The sequence below is a fragment of the Psittacula echo genome (assembly GCF_963264785.1).
Source record: "Psittacula echo genome assembly, chromosome: 4".
In the NCBI taxonomy this organism is placed as follows: Eukaryota; Metazoa; Chordata; class Aves; order Psittaciformes; family Psittacidae; genus Psittacula; species Psittacula echo.
Window position 1 is genome coordinate 108,768,462 of NC_137738.1, and position 19,894 is coordinate 108,788,355.

At 43.9% G+C, this 19,894-nt stretch overlaps 1 protein-coding gene across 2 annotated transcripts in view; it reads right to left on the reverse strand.

Annotated features, from left to right (window-relative positions):
• Positions 1–326: 326 nt before the first annotated feature.
• RAB10 (RAB10, member RAS oncogene family) overlaps positions 327–19,894 on the reverse strand; it is a 54,207-nt gene continuing 34,639 nt past the window's right edge. Inside the window, exons 3-6 of one of the 2 annotated variants that reach the window (XM_080616986.1) lie at positions 9,682–9,820; positions 5,806–5,895; positions 5,247–5,348; positions 327–3,293 (exon numbers count right to left, since the gene is read on the reverse strand). In XM_080616986.1, the coding sequence (XP_080473112.1) occupies positions 3,210–3,293; positions 5,247–5,348; positions 5,806–5,895; positions 9,682–9,820 (415 nt within the window). In that variant the 3' untranslated portion in view covers positions 327–3,209. The remainder of the gene's footprint in view (positions 3,294–5,246; positions 5,349–5,805; positions 5,896–9,681; positions 9,821–19,894) is intronic. The other variant, XM_080616987.1, reaches the window with a different exon arrangement.

Here is a 19,894-nt window from a genome sequence, read left to right on the forward strand (position 1 = left end):
AGGTGCACCCCCCTCCGCTGTTCTACACAGAACACACCATCGCACTTCCTACAGCCCTGCATCGAAGAAACAACAGCCTATAACTTCTCTGAGCAAACGATACAGAGCAACAGCCCTGTCCCAGACCAATAACCCTCAGCAGCAGCGATCAGCTCCTGCATCCCAGGTTTTACTGGTACACCCCAGCAGCTGCAGCTGCCAGGTCCAAGAGCCACTACAGCCCCAACGGAAAGCTCGGCCCAAAAGGAGGCTAACAGGGCCCAGGAAGGAACCAATGCAAGTTTATAAAAGCTTTTATTTGCTCTTGGTATGACCAAGAATGGGACAGTGATCTTTTATACAATTTGATACAGTTAAGTGGTACAAAAGAATGTGTTTTAAATAAAAAGCCAGAGTGGAGTAGCAAAAATATTACAAGATTAAGTAAAAAATCGTAGGCATGGGAATTAATCCTAGACCTTAAGTTGATGCTGTTTTTTCCACCGTCCGAGTCGGAGAGCACAAAGCACCGCTTCCACCCCTGCCCCGCACCACTGCGGCATGGGACAAAGGGTGTCCGAGATGCTTGTAGGATAGATTCAACCTCGGGTTTTAGGTTATCATGACCAATTTAATTAAGTTACATGATTTTTGCTTTATTTGCCGTGACATAAAGGTAGCGCTGAGTCTTCCTCCAGCAGCTGGGCTGGCTAAAGCCGGGGAGGCTGGCGCAGGGAGAGCTACTTTCGGTCCTTTTCCAGGCTGGGCTTCAGCTTCATTCCATGCTCAGGGCTGGGGAGGGGATGTCTTCCAAGCAGAGGTTCCCAAGCAGTTATTTCTATAACTAGCAGGAAGTTTAGATACCAGCAGAAATAAAGTTACTGCAAAATCCTCCAACATGATTATTATTATTTCTAATCTTTCAGCATCTGCATCACCTCTTGCTGCTCACTCCTCCTCGGCTGGGCCTTGCACCCCACAACACCACAAAGCCAAGCCCCACAATTAAAACTCAACAGTTTTCATATGAACAGAACTAGACCATCTAGAAATATTTCAGTTTATTAACTGGGAAAGGGGAATAGGAAATTGAGGTGGGAGCTGGTAGTACCAGCGAGTGGCCTGCTCTCTACCTGCTGGCTTGCAATGAATAGTGTCTACAAGGATCCCACGGGACTTACACAAGAGGGAGCCAAGCCCCTGGAAGCAAATAAAAAGCTCACATTTAAAACAAGGATTATACAGAAGACCCTAGAGGTACAGCTCTCCATTTTTCCCTTTTTGATCAGGTTAGAAAGTGCAGGTTTAGCCAAAAGGCAGCCGTACTCTTATTTACAATGCCGGGACGCAAGAAGCACCACAGTGCCGACTTATCCCAGCGTCCTGCCTGACCCCAACAGCCACTCAACTGGGAAGGGTTAACACACACGGAGACAAAATGCCAAAATACAGAGGAAAAGGAGACACCTCAGTCAAGTTACCACACGGGAAGCCGCTCAGAAACTAGCAATTCAATGTTAAAACACCATCACTTTGTTAAAAGTAAGTTAGAGCTATTTACTACTTTAGTTATTTACTGGAGACAGTCCAAGACCCGACCGGACAAGAGTGAAGCACGAGCCTGCCCAGCTTTAAAGGAGAATGTGAGGCTTGGGAAGGAAGAAGCTTCTATTTAAAATATCTTTGTTCTCAGCTCTCCTGAGTGGTGTTTTAAAGCAGGGGAACATACAGACAACTCTGGCAGACCCAGCACCCAGTCTGGAAGGAGCAAGCGACAGCGTTGGGACCATCAGTCCTTAACCCCCTTCCCCTTCAGAAGGATGAGGCCACACTGTCAGTGACACCGGAGCCTGGGCAAAGTGAGAAGGCAAGCTGGAAAAGCCAGTGAATCCCAGTGGGGCTATGGAGCCCCACTGGGATCCCCCCCCTTGCATTCCCACAGCATGGATCAAGAGCCAGACTGACCCAAGTACCAATGACTCAAGCTTTTAACACTGGAAAATGGAAAGTTTTCAGGGAGGTAATAAATTAAAACTGCCAACTTTTGGGTTTCTTTCCCCTTTCTTTTTAAATCTAGTTTCACTCTGCCTTTGGCGAGGTTACAGACCGACTCACCCGAGCGACTAACAGGAAGAGAGAACTGAAAAGTTCATGTTAACTGCTGTCAGTTTGGGAACGGCATGTTATATTCATACACATAAAGTAGACAACCACATCACCCTCCATAGAAAACTAGTGCATGCAAAGAACTCTTCCATATCATAAAACCCAACGGCTATGCAGGAGGAGAGAGAAAGATATACTAGTGGACTGACATTGCCTAGAGGTAAATTAGTAGGTATCTTCGACACTTTTAACCTTGAAAGCTAAATCAGTGCTTTGTATTAAATTTTTGGCAAACATACCACGTTGCCATCCTTTTAATTAACACATCACACCATGAAGAAATGCAAATAAAAGCAGCATGCAGGCAAAAGGAAAGAGCCGCAAGTGAGGAAAAAAAAAATGGCAGCAGGAACATTTGAATGGCTAGATCACCAAAAAGGAGACACAGCAGATTAAATGTCATTTGTTTTTTGTTTTTGCACCACCCTTTGTCCTCGATGCATTACATCAACAATTACAGAAAGCAATCACGAAAGAGTTCGGTAGTTTAAAATGGTCAAGTATGGATGGTACGTCTCCTGCACATGCTTCCACCAGAAGAAAAGAAAAGAAAGTGAAACTAAAAGTTCCTTTCCACATAAGGCACAGGACAAAACAAACCCCATTCACAGACTCAAGGCGAAAACGAGAGTGTTCCTGGCTCTCTGGCTGATGCATCTAAAGAATATGGTGACTCAAGCACATTATCCATGACAGAAAATTCCACTGTTGTACAAAATAAATTGTTAATTCTAACTTTTATTCTTATACAATTTGCAGAGTAGAGTTGAACTTGATTGCTATATGTTTTAATGTCAGGAGGAATGGGACTATAATACAACCAAAACATAGTGGTAAGTGGAGCAGGTACATTAAAAAATGAAGTCACGGGGATGATTTTCCTATAGATGTTGTTGAGGAAATTAGAGTACGCAAGCTGTCCTAAATGGAAAACCAAAGGGAGACAGGAGCTCGTTAAGATGAGGAACAAAACATTGGTTTAAGGTTAAAAAACGGGCAGAGTGGTTTGTTTTGCAGCGAGAAAAAAGGGGCGGTGGATGGCGATTGGTGATATAGGAGAACGTTCAGCAACACTTGCTCTTCCAGCCCGTCACCCCACCTCCACTGCTGATATCTACATTTTCACTGTTGGGCTCTTTTACGGGGGTCTGCAATGAAACAAGTAAAGAGAGTTAGATGACTTGTGAGGTATGCTGGAAGAAAGTGTTCAGAGCTGAAGAGATAGCAGCTTACAGAAAAAAATTACACCGCCAAATAATGTTATGAATAAACTATGGACAAAGAGATCCTCCTGCCCCCCTGCAGCAGAGTATGCAAACCCAGTTGAGGGCTTTTTGTTTGGTTGGCTTTAAATAAACAACTGGAAGGCTGGAAAATTAACAAAACAAAACAATAACCAAACCTTGAACTCAGACCACCCCAAAGTAAACTCAACCTATTTCTAGATCCTGCTCTTAGAAACTGACACTCGGACTTTGGTGGAGTAAGTAAATCACAGCGTACAACTAACACAAGCTGCAGATACATTATGTGAACTAATGACCTTAAAAACCACTGAGTCATTTAGGATAAACAGGTTGTTCACAAGCATCTGCCTTCCAGTTAACCAGGACAGCAGTTTTGGAGGCAGTGACAGAAGAGGCTCCTCTGCGTCACTGGACATAAACTTGGTTGGACCAAGGCAAAAATCCAAGTCAAGTGGTTTTGGTCAGACACTAACATCTAACTTTAGAAACTAACCTAAACATTCACCAGAATGCTGCAGTTTAGTCTCTGTATTCCTTTTCTTCCCCTCTTTGTCCCAGTCTTGCAGAAGCAATCCCCTCTGCTCTTCAGATAAATACACCAAAATAAAAACTGAGAGGTCAGAAGGGTCAGCAGGACTCACCAGCCTGACCTCCCTCTTTGCCAAAGGGCAGAGATTTTCACCCAGTTTCTCACATAAAACTTGTCATAAAACAGACTAAAAACAACTCAGCACTACAATGACGAACCAGACGTGATTGAGCAGATGTGTATTTAAAAGGGTTGTGATAAGATCCAGCACTGACCTTGCACTAAATTTTTAAGCAATTAACTAGGATGACATTACGAACAGGATTCACATGAGAGTGTGGTGGCAGACAGTGATGAAGGTGGTCCCATCACAGGGCAGTCCCTACAGCTAAGCTGAAGCACAGAAAAATTCACCTAGGCTCATTTGTTTAGAAGCAACAGCAGATACACTAGAGTTGGCCAATCCATGTGTCTTGGGCTCCAGAGAGTTTCAGTGCTGAAGAGGCATGACCTGACCACAAGCAGGAATGTGCCAGCACAGGGGTGACTGCCTGGATCAAGCCCTTGGCTAGAGGAGTCCATCAGCTAACTGGAACCAGCCCTGAAGCCACCCATCTCAACCCTGCAACAAAGTGGTGGCAGCTGCTGGAAGCCAATGAAAGGTATCAGGAATACAAGTGCAGCAGTATCCTGTAGCTCTGGGCATACAAAGGTTTGGGTAGAGGCCACAGAAAAGAGAACCATTCTCATAGTATGCTCTAAGTTTCAGGAAGAGGAGCTAACCACCAGGACTAACTGGTGACCTGCATTCTTCTCTCAGTTGTGATATAACCGTCCAATGAAACCTCCAATGAAACACAGAGGCCAAGGGGGGGTAACCATCGGAGGCAAGGTAGAGGTGACAGAGCTCATCCCTCCATTCTGTCAACAACACCTAAACTCTTCCCAACAGGTGCCAAAGAGTTTTTACACAATGCTGCACATTGATAGAGATAGTGGCAGGTAAAGGACAATTCTTTTCCATGACAACTGAAATGTTTTAATTTCAAGCCCATGTAGGACACAACCGTGAGTTTAAGGTCCAAACACCTACAAATTTAAGTTCCTTAGCTCTTTGATGTACACTACTCCCTTTAGATAGTACTCTTACAATAATCAAACATCAAATGAGCTTTAGAAGCTTTAGGTGTACAACACTCCTCCTTCAGGTACTTGTTTGTCTCAGCATGCCAGAGTCAAAAGCTGCAACAATTCAGGTAAACATCAACAGACAGAAGCTGAAATTTTAGGGTATTTTTTTAAAATGAATCCTGTAGAGCACCTACCTTTCGGAGAATGTCTTCTGCTAATGTGAGGAATGCCTTCTCAATGTTTATATTTGCTTTTGCACTAGTTTCGAAAAACCTAATACCATGCTCCCTAGCAATCTAAAGCAGAAAAGAAAAAAGAGGTTAGCGTTACTGTATGCAACTGCTGCTGCGATAACTTGGGGATTAGCAGCATTTATAAGCATGTAATACTCTTTCAGCTGTAGCAGGCATCAGAAGTACTAACTAAGCAAAGTGTCACAAAAGAAGATTTGGAACTTAATGATTCAGGAACAGTAATTAAAGTGTATTAAATCACAAGTCAATGTCTGAACATAAGATCACAGATACCGTATGAGCCTGGCATGTGGTAAGTAACTTAAAAGATGCCTGGAAACTTTCAGGTATCAAAGCAGCACAAACTGCAGCTGGACTTATTTGCAATGCAGCTTCTGAGAAAACATTCCCTAGACTTGCAAACCATTCATAAATGCAGCCTCCCTCGCTCATTCCCTGGCACATCCTCTTGGGGCTGAGTCTTGTTACTTCTCTAAGCAAGCTTTTGTCCGACACTTACCTGTTCGCCTTTTGCTTTAGGGACAACTCTTTTATCTTCCATGTCACACTTGTTTCCTAACAGCATCCTCTCCACATCTTCATTGGCATGCTAGAACAAGACAAGAGATTGGTTTCACATCTCTCCCAACAAACAGTAAGTATCTACTTCACGTTGTACTTCCAGGCTGTTTGAAGTCCAGGCTAATATTTACAGGTCTTGGTGCCCTGCCCTTTCCTGAGTTGTAACAAATACTGCTGGACATCATTTTTCAGACTAAATTGCTCATAAAACCTGGAAGTGGAATGAGCTACAGGCTTGACGCAGCTCTATCATCATCCCAATGCCAGTTATTTTTCCCCTTCCTTTTTATTTCAGTAGTTTAAACATGAAGTCTTCGTTTCTGAAACACAGATCCTTCTAGTTAATGACACCAGCCTACCAAATCTTTGTTAGTTTGCATTCAGTGACATAGGAAAAGAATCAGCTTCCTGCCTGGCACTTAAAAGGTGTCAGATGTTAAGTGTGCTGGAAAAGCACATTGCAGAAATGATGGCACAAATCATTACAGGACAAGAACTACCCCATATCTACAGCTGCCAAGCTTTGTGCACTGGAGTGGCAGAGTAACAAGCTATGACTAAAAATCAGCCCTCCTAATTACTTTCTATAGTTGGTTAATTGCTTTCTCCTCCCCATTTTGCTGATCCACAATAAGGGAGATTAGGCAGGGAAGGAGTGACCAGGGACGGAAACAGGACCTAAACAAAGAAATGTGGGAGCCATGAAGGAAGGAAAACAGGTTGGAAAAGCCAGAAAGCAGAGCAGGGGACTGCAACATGTAACAGGGAGGTGAGGAGTTGGTGTTTCCTGCATGGTGTCAGGATGGGAGGAGGCAGTGTCAGTCTGGGCAGTGATGAAGAGCCCCAGATCCAGAACATCTCCTGGAGGTCTCAGTTAACTGGAAGTTAGGAAAACATGACACCCATCTACAAGAAGAGTGAGAAGGAGGACCTGGGAACTACAGGCCTGTCAGCCTGACCTCGGTGCTGGGAAAGGTTATGGAGCAGATCATCTTGAGTGCCATCATGTCACACAAACAGGACAACCAGGCAATCAGGCCCAGTCAGCATGGGTTTATGAAAGGCAGGTCCAATCTGATTCCCCTTCCATGACAAGGTGACCATTCAGTGGATGACGGAAAGGCTGTGGATTTGTCTACCTGGACTTCAGTAAAGCCTTTGATACTGGTTCCCACAGCATTCTCCTGGAGAAACTGGCTGCTCATGGCTTGGATGGGTGTGCTCTTCTCTGGGTAAAAAACTGGCTGGATGGCTGAGCAAAAAGAGTGTTGGTGCATGGAGTTAAATCCAATTGGCAGCCAGTCATAAGTGGTGTTCCCCATAGCTCAGTACTGGGGCCAGTTCCATTTAATGCCTTTATCAATGACATGGACGAGGGGATAGGATCAAGTGTACCCCCAAGTCAGTTTTCGAGTGACACCAAGATGGGCAGGAGTACTGATCTGCTGGAGGGTAGGAGGCTCTGGACAGGCCAGATCCATGGGCTGAGCACAACTGTATGACGTTCAACAAGGCTCAGTGTCGAGTCCTGCACTTGGGTCACAACAACCCCATGCAATGCTATAGGCTTGGGGAAGAGTGGATGAAAAACTGCCTGGTGAAAAAGGAACTGAACATGAGCCAGCTTGTGTCCAAGTGGCCAAGAAGGCAAACAGCACCTGGCTTGTGTCAGCAACAGCACGGCCAGCAGGACGAGGGTAGTCTTACTGTCACCATATACTCGACACTGGTGAGGCCGCACCTCAAATCCTGTGTTCAGTTCTGGGCCCTCACTACAAGAAAGACATTGAGTTGCTGGAGTATGCCCAGAGAAGGGCAATGGAGCTGGTGAAGGGTTTGGAGCACAAGTCTGATGAGGAACAGCTGACAAAACTGGGGGTGTTTAGTCTGGAGAAAAGGAGACAGAGAGACCTTATCACTCTACAACTACCTGACAGGAGGTTGTAGCAAGGTGGAGGTGGTCTCTTCTCCCAAGTAACAGAACAACAGGAAATGGCCTCAAGTTGCACTGTAGGAAGGTTTACATTGGATATGAGGAAAAACTTCTTCCTCAAAAGGGTTGTCAAGCACTGGAACAGTCTGCCCAGGGCTGTGGTAGAGTCACAATTCCTGGAGGGATTTAACAGATCTGTAGATGTGGTGCTTTAGGACATGGGTTAGCAGTGGGCTTGACAGTGCTGGGTTAACAGTTGGACTTGATAATCTTAGGGTCTTTTCCAACCTAAACAATTCTATTAGGATTTCTGCAAAGTCACTCCATTAGTGAGCTGCTTCCACAATAAAAAAGCTTCCCAAAGTGTCATAAATCCCTTACAAAACTGCAGTAACCATCCAGCTTTCACAGTGCACCTGGAATCAACTGCAGAGGTTTGTGAGACAGATTTAAGCACTTAAGGTCAGCAAAACCATTTCTTCTCAGACACAGTGGCATGAATGACATCCATTATTCAACTTCCTGGATACTACTGAAATTCTTTAAACAAAGCAACTGCAGAAGCTAAAGACCTTGGTTTCAAGTTTACATTCAACTCATCATTAAATCTCTTCCTCTGTTGCCTTACCACCCCCCATTCTGTACCCACCAAGAAGTGTACCTTTCCAGAAACAGTATAGTTTTCCATTTCTCATGTTAGGAAATTCAAGTCTCAGTATCACAATTTTGCTCCTCCACCAGCTTTAATGCTTTGACTAGCAATGACCGACAGCCCTCATCTACTGACACTCAGCTCTGCAGAGCCATCTTCCTGCTTTCTAGGAAAATAATGAAGCTGGAAAATCCAAATATTTATTCCATTTGGGAGCAGTGTAACAAAAGTAAGCACTAACAATTGCGCTGCTCTCTAACATCTCAGAACTCCCACAGAAATTGTGCTGCTCTCTAACATCTCAGAACTCTCACAGAATGAAATCTTGGGGATCCACGCAATGAATGTTCCCACATCAGTTTCTTCTGCTTCACTTGACCTGGCTTGAAATTTTACCAGCCTCTTTGTTGGTACTTCTAACAGGAATGAAAATCAGCTATGCAGGTTGGAGTAGTTCACAACAGATGTTTGCCATACTATCTGCAACAGCCATGATAAACTTGCAAATATTTCATGACATCAGTTTTGGGGGAGTGGAGGTGATTGTATTGAATTATCTTTGAAGATTTACACAGTCATCCTTATGAAACAGATTAGTACTACAGGTGACACATTCTATACCTTAGTGTTGCTCCTCTGCACACCACCTTGTGGTGGCAGCTCCTCTTCAAAACTGCAACTCCCAGTTATTAGAAGATATACTCTTTAAGTACTCTCCAACACAGAAACAAAGTTGTATCCTAAAACGTCAAATTTGTTTATGTGACCAAGAACTTCTGCGTAGTACTGCAATCCTTCATGCCACTGCTGAAGGGAGAGTGGAGGGACAGGATACAGGACAGAAAACTTAAATGAGATCTGAGGAAGAACTTGTTCCTTGTGAGAGTGGTGAGGCCCTGGCACAGGGTGCCCAGAGAAGCTGCGGCTGCCTCATCCCTGGCAGTCTTCAAGGCCAGGTTGGATGGGGCTTGGAGCAACCTGGTCTAGTGGAAGGTGTCCCTTCCTGTGGCAAAGGGGTTGGAACTGGGTGAGCTTTAAGGTCAGTTCCAACCCATTCTATGATTATGATATGACACCTGAAGAACAGCGCCTAAACCTCTGTGTTAATGTACACCTTTTGCCAGGGCAGAAGAAGCTGCAATCCAGAAGCCAAGTTCTATGGGACTCATCAGATGCTCTAGTGGTTACAACAAACAGCTCAATTGCAGAACCTTACAAACATTACTCACCTCATCTATGTTTCTGAGCCACTTGCTGATGTTTTCAAAGCTCTTGGCATTGGTGATGTCATATACTAGCATGATTCCCATGGCACCTCTGTAATAGGAGGTGGTGATGGTATGAAATCGTTCCTGCCCCGCTGTGTCCCTGTGGAAAACAGACAAAAGTACATATTGGAGACAAGCTATAAAGAAACCAGCATGGTATGTTAGGTAAGTGTGTGTGACCCAGTCTCTGCTCTACTGCACCATACCATGGGATGTCTAATGTATTCCAAGAACAGTACGATATACTCCAATGTGCAGCAGCAGCTTTAAGGAAGGCCCACTCCTTCCCAGACTTACTTCAACACTGGGAGAACAAGGCAAGCTTCAGTAAGCTCAGCTCACGAGGGTACAGAAACTTGGGGTTTGAAGTTTCTCTTTTGGGTTTTACTTCAAAGGGGATTGTGGGTTTTTTTCCAGATCACATTTCATTCTCATCTATGACAGAGACAAGAGACTCTGGACTGGGTTTTTACAGTTTCAAGCCATGACAGAAATTTGTTTATTTTAAACTTTGTATTTCTATTGACAACTTGAAACTTGCACCCAATAGGAGAAACTTTCATTGCCAAGTCTAATATCTCAGGGAAGTGTCTCCAAGATGTCTGAGTCTGAGTGGAAGTCAGAAGCAAACAGGACAAAAATGGAAGCAAGACATGCTCTACCAATACTTTGACAGGTCTGTGAGCTCCAGTAGCAGGAGCATCTGAACATCCCCAGAAACACCACCATCCCAGACACTCTCTCCTGTTACTAACCATTCTTCCCGAAGGGTTGTAAAACCAGAAGCCACTTTAAACTCCATCTACAACATTTAAATTAAATACCCAGACAGCTGACCAGTCTAAGGAACCACTGCACAACAAACCCAGCTGATGCTGGACTCAAATTGTTGTAGGCTGTTCAGTGGTGCCACTGCCAAAGGCAGCAGAGCCTGGAACTGCAATGACCTGATCCAACCACCCAGTCAACACCACCAGCATACCCAGGACGATACCCTTCCATTTCAGCAGCCAAAGACAATCCTCAACATTTTCTGGAACTCAGGTCTAACACTGTTTTCAGATCAGTTTTATAAAGCTTTAATTTGATCTCACAAATACATATTCCTGAAAGTTTAGATCAAAGCATACAAAAAATAAATCTCAGATATGTACCCCAGATTACCTTTGTAACCTCAGAATAATGTATGTAACATTACTGATTTCTGTAAGTTATATGCTGAAAACTGATCCTGCAAGATTAATGACAGCACATATTTTTCCATCTCCTTCTGAGGTATTTAATGGAATGCATGAGATGTGGTTAAACAAAACTGCATGCCATTAACTTGAGAATTAGGACTTGACTGCATATTATACAATGTCTAGCAGAGGACATAAACCTAAGAGATTACATGTTTACAGACAGGTTTCAGTGACACTTCACACAAGAAGGATGTGGACCTGTTGAAGTAAGTGCAGAGTAGGCCACAAAGATGCTTCAAGGGCTGGAGCACCTCTGCCATGGAGACAGTCTGAGAGAAGAGGCCTTAGAGCAGCTTCCAGTGCCTAAAAGGGCTGATAAGGAAGCTGAAGAGGGGCTTTTGACAAGGGCCTGTAGGGACAGGACAAGGGGGAATGGCTTTAAACTGACAGAGGGGAGATTTAGATGAGCTTTGAGGAAGAAGTTCTTCCCTGTGAGGGTGGTAGAGGAGCTGTGGCTGCCCCATCCCTGGCAGTGTTCAAGGCCAGGTTGGATGGGGCTTAGAGGAACCTGGTCTAGTGGAAGGTGTCCCTGCCCGTGGCAGGGGATTGGGACTGGATGAGCTTTAAGGTCCCTTCCAACCCATACCATTCTGTGATTTTAGGATAGAAGCAACTCAGATGCCTATAAAAGGCTTAGGTGAAGATGTAATCAAGTGGATAGAAAACTCACGGGCAGAGAAAATAAGCCACATGTAAGTTCTGTGAGATGTTTTGTAGCCGTCTGCCCTGAGTTTCATGATAGGCACATTTACTTCCATGGTTGAGATAAGGGAATAGTGAGTATGGTTATTGTACTTAAGCTAGGCAAGAAAAGATGAAGTTGCAAAGTATAAGCTATATAGAGGACAGGATTATAATTCAGATTGCTTTTGACTGATTAATGTCACTGAAGAAAGTCCTGGGAAATTCAGCAGACACAAATGCAAAGTTATCAAATGCAGTGTGTCACCAGTTAGCCAGATGCGGGAAAAATCATCTTCATCATGAGGAAGGCGAGTGGGATGCACAAACAGTGTCTGAGTCTTGTAGAAAATATTCCTGTATGAGGCTGGTAAGACTTCAGCTGTGCAGTTTGGCTCAGACATGGGCAGACTGGAGGGATTCTAGAGAGAGTAATAGGTGAGGTTGCATATCTTAGACCTTTGGCCAGTGAGTAAAGCCTGAAGAACTTGAGGTGGCTTGGGAAAATTCAGGGAAGGTGCAAGAGCTGTTTATGTTAAAAATAATTGTAGAAAGAAGAAAAAATAACTCCTCTAGTTACCTGTGAAAAGTAAGACAAGGATTGATGGCCTTAATTTGCACCAAGTGAAAGCCAAGTTTGGCATCTAAAGAATCACAGAATGGTTTGGGTTGGAAGGGACTCTAAAGCTCATCCAGTTCCAACTCCCTGCCACAGGCAGGGACACCTTCCACTAGACCAGGTTGCTCCAAGCCCCATCCAACCTGGCCTTGAACACTGTCAGGGATGGGGCAGCCACAGCTTCTCTGGGCGACCTGTGCCAGGGCCTCACCAGAGTCACAGGGAACAACTTCTTCCTAAGATCTCATCTAAATTTACTTTCTTCTAGTTTAAAGCCATTACACCAAGCAGGACAGTGTCAGAAAAGCTTTACTAAACCTATCAAGAGGTATGGCATCTGTGATTTCTCCCAACATGGCCAGCAGCTGTCATACTAAGAATTCAGATTGATTTTATACAACTTGGCATTGGCAACACTTAGTTGCTATTCATTTCTTGTCACATCTTATGCTGCTACTACTAACTTGCTTAGTTAACTCCTCCCGTGTTTTTTCTGGCAACTGATGCTAAGCTAATGGATGAAAAGAAAGCTGGGGAGGGAAAAAACAAAGAACCTGGAATCTTGCCCCCCCCCCCCTTTTTTTTTAAGCACTATATTTGCCCTTTCCCCTTCTTTAATGTGTTCTCCATTCATTATTCAGAGATAACTCTTAATGGATGTGAGATTAGAGACCTGACTGAAGCAAACAGAGGAAATGAGTTATGGTTTTCAAACTGCCTATGACTGATGAATCCACCCTGAGCAAATGGCAGACAATCAGAGACCACACGTCATCTTCACTGCCCTAGCCCTCCATTCCTTTGTTCAAACCCCCAGGATGTAAGAATATGCTCCAAAGCTATGGGTGGTGCAGTAAATCCTTGACATAGGCAAAAACATTTGCAGGTGCTAGTAGCTCTTCAAGCTAAAATAAATGCAGACAAGGAGTATTAAGCCTTGCTGCACAGGAGGGAACTGAGAGAAACTGGGCTGTTTGGCTGCAAAATGAAGACAAGGAAGGCTGTCCTATGGGACTAGGAAAAGGAGAAGCCCAAGGAAAGCAAAAAATCTATTTAAATTATTCTCATGCCAACATTAAAGTATGTATAAGGTGTGTCATATAAGAGGTTCAACCAGCTGATAATGGGCTTTCTGGGACAGCTTTCCAGTTGACCTAGCAGAGACTAAAGAAACCTTAAAATGTACTGTGATTTGCTTATGAAAGATTTACGTGGATGTAACAAGAAGAGATTATATCTGATGATCTGTGAAGATCCTTCCAGTGCACACAGCTCGAAATAAAGCTCTTCAAGGCATTAAACCAAATAATTCCAAAATAATCCTAAGAATTTTATTACTGTTTCTTCTGATAATATTTTTAAAACCACGCAGCAGAATACTGCATTGAAGAAACTGTACTGGTGACATCAGGCACACTTTACTGACTGGGTCAAAGACTTTCCTTCACAAAGGAACATCCAAGAGATACAAATTCCAGCTTTTCTGAAAAAATACACTGCCAGGGAAAAAAACCCCATAGCAATAATGAGTGAAGCATCTAACTGTTTTACTGACATGCCAAAAGTCTTGTCCACCTTGAGCTTTGCACATAGTGAATAATCTCAAAAGCTCTAAGCAGCAACAGTTAGCTTTCAGACATTCTGAGCATAATGCACAGAATCAAAGGAAAATTTGGGTTGGAAGGGACCTTAAAGCTCATCCAGTTCCAACCCCCCTGCCACAAGCAGGGACACCTTCCACTAGACCAAGTTGTTCCAAGCCCTGTCCAACCTGGCCTTGAACACTGCCAGGGATGGGGCAGCCACAGCTTCTCTGGGCAACCTGTGCCAGGGCCTCACCACCTTCATACCCAGTAACTGCAAAAATTAATGAGACTGACCACACACTCGTTAGTGGTGCTTCCTGCAGCTCTGCCTGTGCACCAACACACGAAATGCAAGAGCTTTCAGAGAACAGGGCATTTCCACACATGGAACTATTTCTGGTAGCTATGCTGCTGCACGATTCTTTTCCTTGGGTGACTGTTTCAAGTTCAATGATTATTTTTGCAACGAGGTCATTGCTGAATAAAACAGAATTCTGAGGACATTTTTCTAGCCACGTAAAAGCGTTCCCAGCAAAGATGCACGAATAGAAAAATGTTACCTTATGGTCTTCTACACACTTAAAAGCTGCATACTCAAAAAATAAGGCTGTTTCTAAAATTTGGAATCAGTCACAAGACTGTAGGAAAATAGGCTGCCATGCAAGCTATATGTAAAGACAGGAGGGTCACAGCAGCAGCTAAAGAGGAAAAGAAAAACTTTAGATGTCTTTGAATCTGACTTGAGTGATATTTAGTTCACTACAGAAGCAATTTTGTCATCATCCAAGTGCGATTGCTTCATACCTCACCGAAGAGAAACACATCACTTGTCTTGCCCAACTCTGGAAACTCTTCAGGATCTAGCCTTTAGATCTCCACTTACTGGCCTTAAGAGTGCAGGTCACTGACTTGATATGAACCTGTGCAGACACTCCTGAGGCAGCAGTTCTGCTAACAAGCCTGCCCCAGGCACAGGAACAATCAAGCACCTTGCTAACTTAGACCAAGGGGATGACAGTAGGTACATCAACGGAAGTTCCTCCTTCTGGCTTGACAACACACACTGCACACTGACACACTGCCAGGAATCTGCATGAAAACTGGTAAACAGAAAATTCACAAGTGAGGAATCAACAGCCATTAAGTCCCTAACCCCCTGGGAAACTAACTCCTCATACAGCTCTACCCATATACTGTGGTTACTCCTTAAGATCAGTTTAAGACTAGCTTAAGACTTTAAGACATGTACACACCATGTGGCTATTTAAGGAAGCCTGGGATTACTTACCACTGACTTGGAAAAGCAAACACAAACCTCTTGAAAAGGCTACTCACTCACTGCTCACATAACCCCACTTTGTTTATAATCCCTACAAACCCCTTCTTAAATACTGCAGTTATTTCTTGAAAGGCTTTCTGCCCTACCCCATCCCTCCAGCATTCCACAGTCAGCATCAAGTTGTTCGGGGTTTTCTTGTTTTGGATTCACTCTCCCTATACCAACGTCCTGTATATCCACCTTCAGGATCACCTCCTACAGTTCCTAATTGTCTCCCCAGACTGCAGAGTCTGTGAACAGAGAAACCAGAAAGCAGCTCCATTTTCTGCAACCAATTTTCACAGAATATTCTTGAATAAATCAGAGGAGAGTTCCTTGGGCATTCTTCTGCAATAGCTGAACAGGAGACATCATGATGCTCTTGTCAAGTTCTGTTCTAAAATACTTGTTTTGGGGGTTTTCCCCTTCCATGTTTCCCTTTCTCTATTTCATTTGCATTACACTGAACTAGAGCTTCTCCCAGAGCCTCCCCCTGTTGCTGGTGGATTTCCAGCAACTTCGATTCCCACTGTCCTTGAGCTTAAAGTCCTTCCTTCTCCTCTGCCTCTGCTACCACTATGGTTTTTTTACATGACAGTAATATTTCCTTTCAGCCTTAGCTACACCAGGATGAAAAACCTAGATCTGACTTCTGTGTGTTCTCACAAGCACTGAAAAGCCACACGTGGTCAGGCCAGAGGTTTTCCAACTTCGACTTCCATGTAGTTAAAGGACTTCTGGAGCCAGAGATCACATCTCTGTGTTAACAGTCCGAAACAGTCTGTTCCTTTGTGAAATCCCTTGCGAACCCATGTATGTACCTCATCGTGTGATGAGGAGTTTCACGGCTTAACTTCATTCCCTTGTGTTCAGCATAGGCCACCTTCTAGCCTTGAACTAATGTTCTGGGACTGGAGAAGGCAGTGAGCTGTACCAATCTCTACCTACCCTTGCCAGTATACTCATGATTTACGAACTGCACTTTGGTCACTTTGCTGACATCCTAAGGAACCCTAATCTTTCAATTTTTCTTCATAAAATAGCTATCACATCCTTCTGATGATCTTGCTTGTCCCTTTCTTTGTAGGGCATGCTAATCAAACCTCTGTGTAATGTCAGACTGTGACACGTCCCTGCCCACTGGAAATGATCGTATCCCCAGTACCTGAAAAATCACATTTAAGTTTTCAATTTATACATTATGCTAGCAAGTTTAGTGAACTACAGGATGCCTAAGTCTTGTTTCCATTTCAAAGCAATTCTATCAAAGTTCCTGGAGTGTGCGATATTACACTCTTCACAGCTGAATTTTCAGCTCTACTACTCTATTCCTCTAAAGTGTTTCATTGCTTTTGCAATGATAACACTGTCTTTTCCTGGAGGAGTGATCTCTCATTTTGGTTCTTTTATTCACTATCCCTTCTCTGTACTATAAGCATTAGTGTATTAATATTTTGTGTCATCAGTGTCAACACCCCCCCTAGGTCCCACCCTTCCCAAGTATTTCTAATCCCAAATCTTTAATTCCTTTCTCTCACTGGTGACTTTCCATATGGCAATCTACCACATACTGTCACATTAACAACTTTTCTCAACAGATAAGCAGCACAAGTACATCACCAAGAAGATACTCGATTCTTCCGTGTGCTTCCTCCCAGAATGTTACACACCAGGAGCCTTCCTGATGGATCTGCCCTGAAGAAGCTCACTCCTTCAGAAGGTCAGGCCTGGGGTTTGTGTCATGACCTCCCCACTGCTTGCAGCCCATGCACACCACCAGGCTTGCCCAGCCTACCTGAGGCTTCTTCAGAGCTCCCGGAACACAGATGTAAGCCAGTCCCACCATCCTTCTCTTCCTTGTGTCCCAGCCTCCCCTCTCCCCACTTCAACATTGTTCTGTAACAGGCACATACACATTTGGAGCAATACAAAAACACTTTAATCCTAGCTTGATCCTTGCCGAAGAGAACCCCATTTCTTAATTAGCTACGAAGTATCATGTTGCTTACCACCTCTGGCAAGGTTTAACTCGACCTTTGATTCCTATTTTACTCCTATATATATATATTTTTTTTTTAGAGGTCAAGGCATGACTGCTCATGACTGCCATGTCTGATCATTTTCTGCACCAGGAGGAGAGGCAGGAATGGAGCAGAGCTGTATTAGGAAGCGTTGGGTTTAGCTGCTATCTGTAAAATTAATCACCCACTGAGACTGCACCCCTGCTCCAAGAAGTACAAAAGCCAGTCAGTACTAGCCACAGTAAAACCCAGTGACAGAGCTCTGCATGCAGCCAGAGAGCAGCTTCTATACCAGGACAACAGCATGATTTAATATGTGGGTGATGAAAGATTATACAGATCAGTGGGAAGCAGGTCAATATAGCAATTTTAAACTGAGGAATGGTTTCTTTCTAGTGCTTCCTATACGTGAAAAGAAATACAGTCTTCACCTATATAAGTAACAAATGCCACATAATCAAATACTTGAGCTTTCTCACTGATGTAGAAACCCTATTCAGTAAAGTATGCTCAAGCCATCCCTTTTGCCAGAGGTAGCTCATCAAACACAGCTCCTTCATAAATGCTGTATGACTCTGAAGAAACTCCACCATATTTGGGAAATGGCTGATACACACTAAAGTTCTTTAAGGTACAAAATAAGAGGTTTGAATCTGAGTAAACACCAATAATAATAATGATGAGGATGAGAACAGCAGCAATGCTGCCTTTGCTTCTAATAATGAAAAGGACTCTTAAGCAAGAAAACAGCATTATGAAAGGCTGAATAAACATGCAGTGGCACTTTGGAGAGCCACAGCTCGATTTATGGCTATGGGCTGGACCGATATCATTGCACCCAGTACACTCTTGCTGTGAGCCACCAGAAGCAGCTCTGACAAGTGGGCAAGAAAGAGGGCAGACTCATGGGCATTCTTACAAACAGGACAATGGTTTTCACACAGGGGAGAAACTCACAAGCAAAATACTGGTCATTTCTCTTCTAAATTAAGATCACCATGACCTGACAGTGTGCGCTTCCCGCTCAGAAACCAACCGTGTCCTGAGCTGCATCACCAGCAGTGTGACCAGCAGGTCAAGGGAGCAGATTCTCCCCTTCTACAGTCCTGCATCCAGCTCTTATGTTGGAGCCCCAACATAAGAAGGACGTGGAGCTGTTGGAGTAAGTCCAGAGGAGGCCACAAAGACACTCCAAGGGCTGGAGCACCTCTGCTATGGAGACAGGCTGAGAGAGCTGGGCTTGTTCAGCCTGGAAAAGAGAAGGCTCCAAGGAGACCCTTCAGCAGCTTCCAGTGCCTAAAGGGGCCAACAAGAAAGCTGGAGAGGGGCTTCTGACAAGTGCCTGTAGCAACACGACAAGGGGAATGGCTTTAACCTGACAGAGGGGAGATTTAGATGAGATCTGAGGAAGTTCTTCCCCGTGAGGGTGGGCAGGCCCTAGCACAGGTTGCCCAGAGAAGCTGTGGCTTCCCCATTCCTGGCAGTGCTCAAGGCCAGGTTGGACGAGGCTTGGAGAAACCTGGTCTAGTGGAAGGTGTCCCTGCCTGTGGCAGGTGGTTGAACTGGATGAGCTTTAAGGTCTCTTCCAAACCAAATTATTCTGTGATATTCTGAGCACGAGTATCCTGCATGAATACTAGCATATCTGCAGTGAAATATTATCTGAAAGCACACAAGCACCAAGGGACTCCTCTCCTGTCCTTAACTGAAAGTCTGTGTTCTCTTTTGTTATCTTGAGACCAGGTTAATCAAGTATGAAGTGTCCCAGTGAAAGAGCCACAACTCCAAAGATCTGTTTCACTGATTCAGCTACATTAGCTCTTGTGCTTTTACTTTGGTTATAAAAGCACAACCCACAGCATGGACGCAAAGAAAGTAGAGAACAGCCTCAGGTTTACAAGGGAACCATTCCACTAAATGCATCCCTTGCTTATGGAACTGCTGCAGCAGGAATGAAGTGTAATTCTGGAAATACATTACACAACTCCTAGAAGTACAGGGTGAGTTTAAACACAGGAAGCAGTGGTTAAATATAGATGTATTGCACAATATATCTTCAAAAGACACTACTGTCCTAGCCACCAAACCACTGTGGGGCAAAACTCCTTGTATGGGAAAAGATGACAAATACGAAGCCTAGATACTATTTTTCATAAATTTACTTGGGATTTTTTTCCATCAGAAGTTCATGCCACAGGAACTTCATTTTCTGCTTTCCAAGTGTCATTTCAAACGTGAATTTTTAAACAGGCAGGAACAAGATGATCCAGGCTAGCACTTCCAAACTTTGCAACACTTAAAAGATGCGATTTCCTAAAACTCAAGCTCACCCCAACCCCTCTTCATTTCTCTAGGGTACTAAATCCCACAATGGACCCAGCTTCGTTAATGGGTATATAGACAAAGCAGCCATAAACATCCTTGGTTTTCAGTATTTTCAGTTTTTATATTTCATGACGATTTTTCCTGAAGTTCAACTGAACACTTCCTTTAAGTCATTCCCACGTTCTACCTTTGTTTCCCATGGCAATTCACAGCACCTACCCTGCTGGGGTAAAAAAATGTAGCACAGAATGACTGACAGAAGCTATGGTTTGAAAACTTGAATGTTTGGACAACTCCCAAAGCAAGAGCTGCCCAGCAAGTGAATCAATGAGGCTGCATTACACCTGAATGGCTCTTTAGCTAATGCTCTGGGTTCCTTC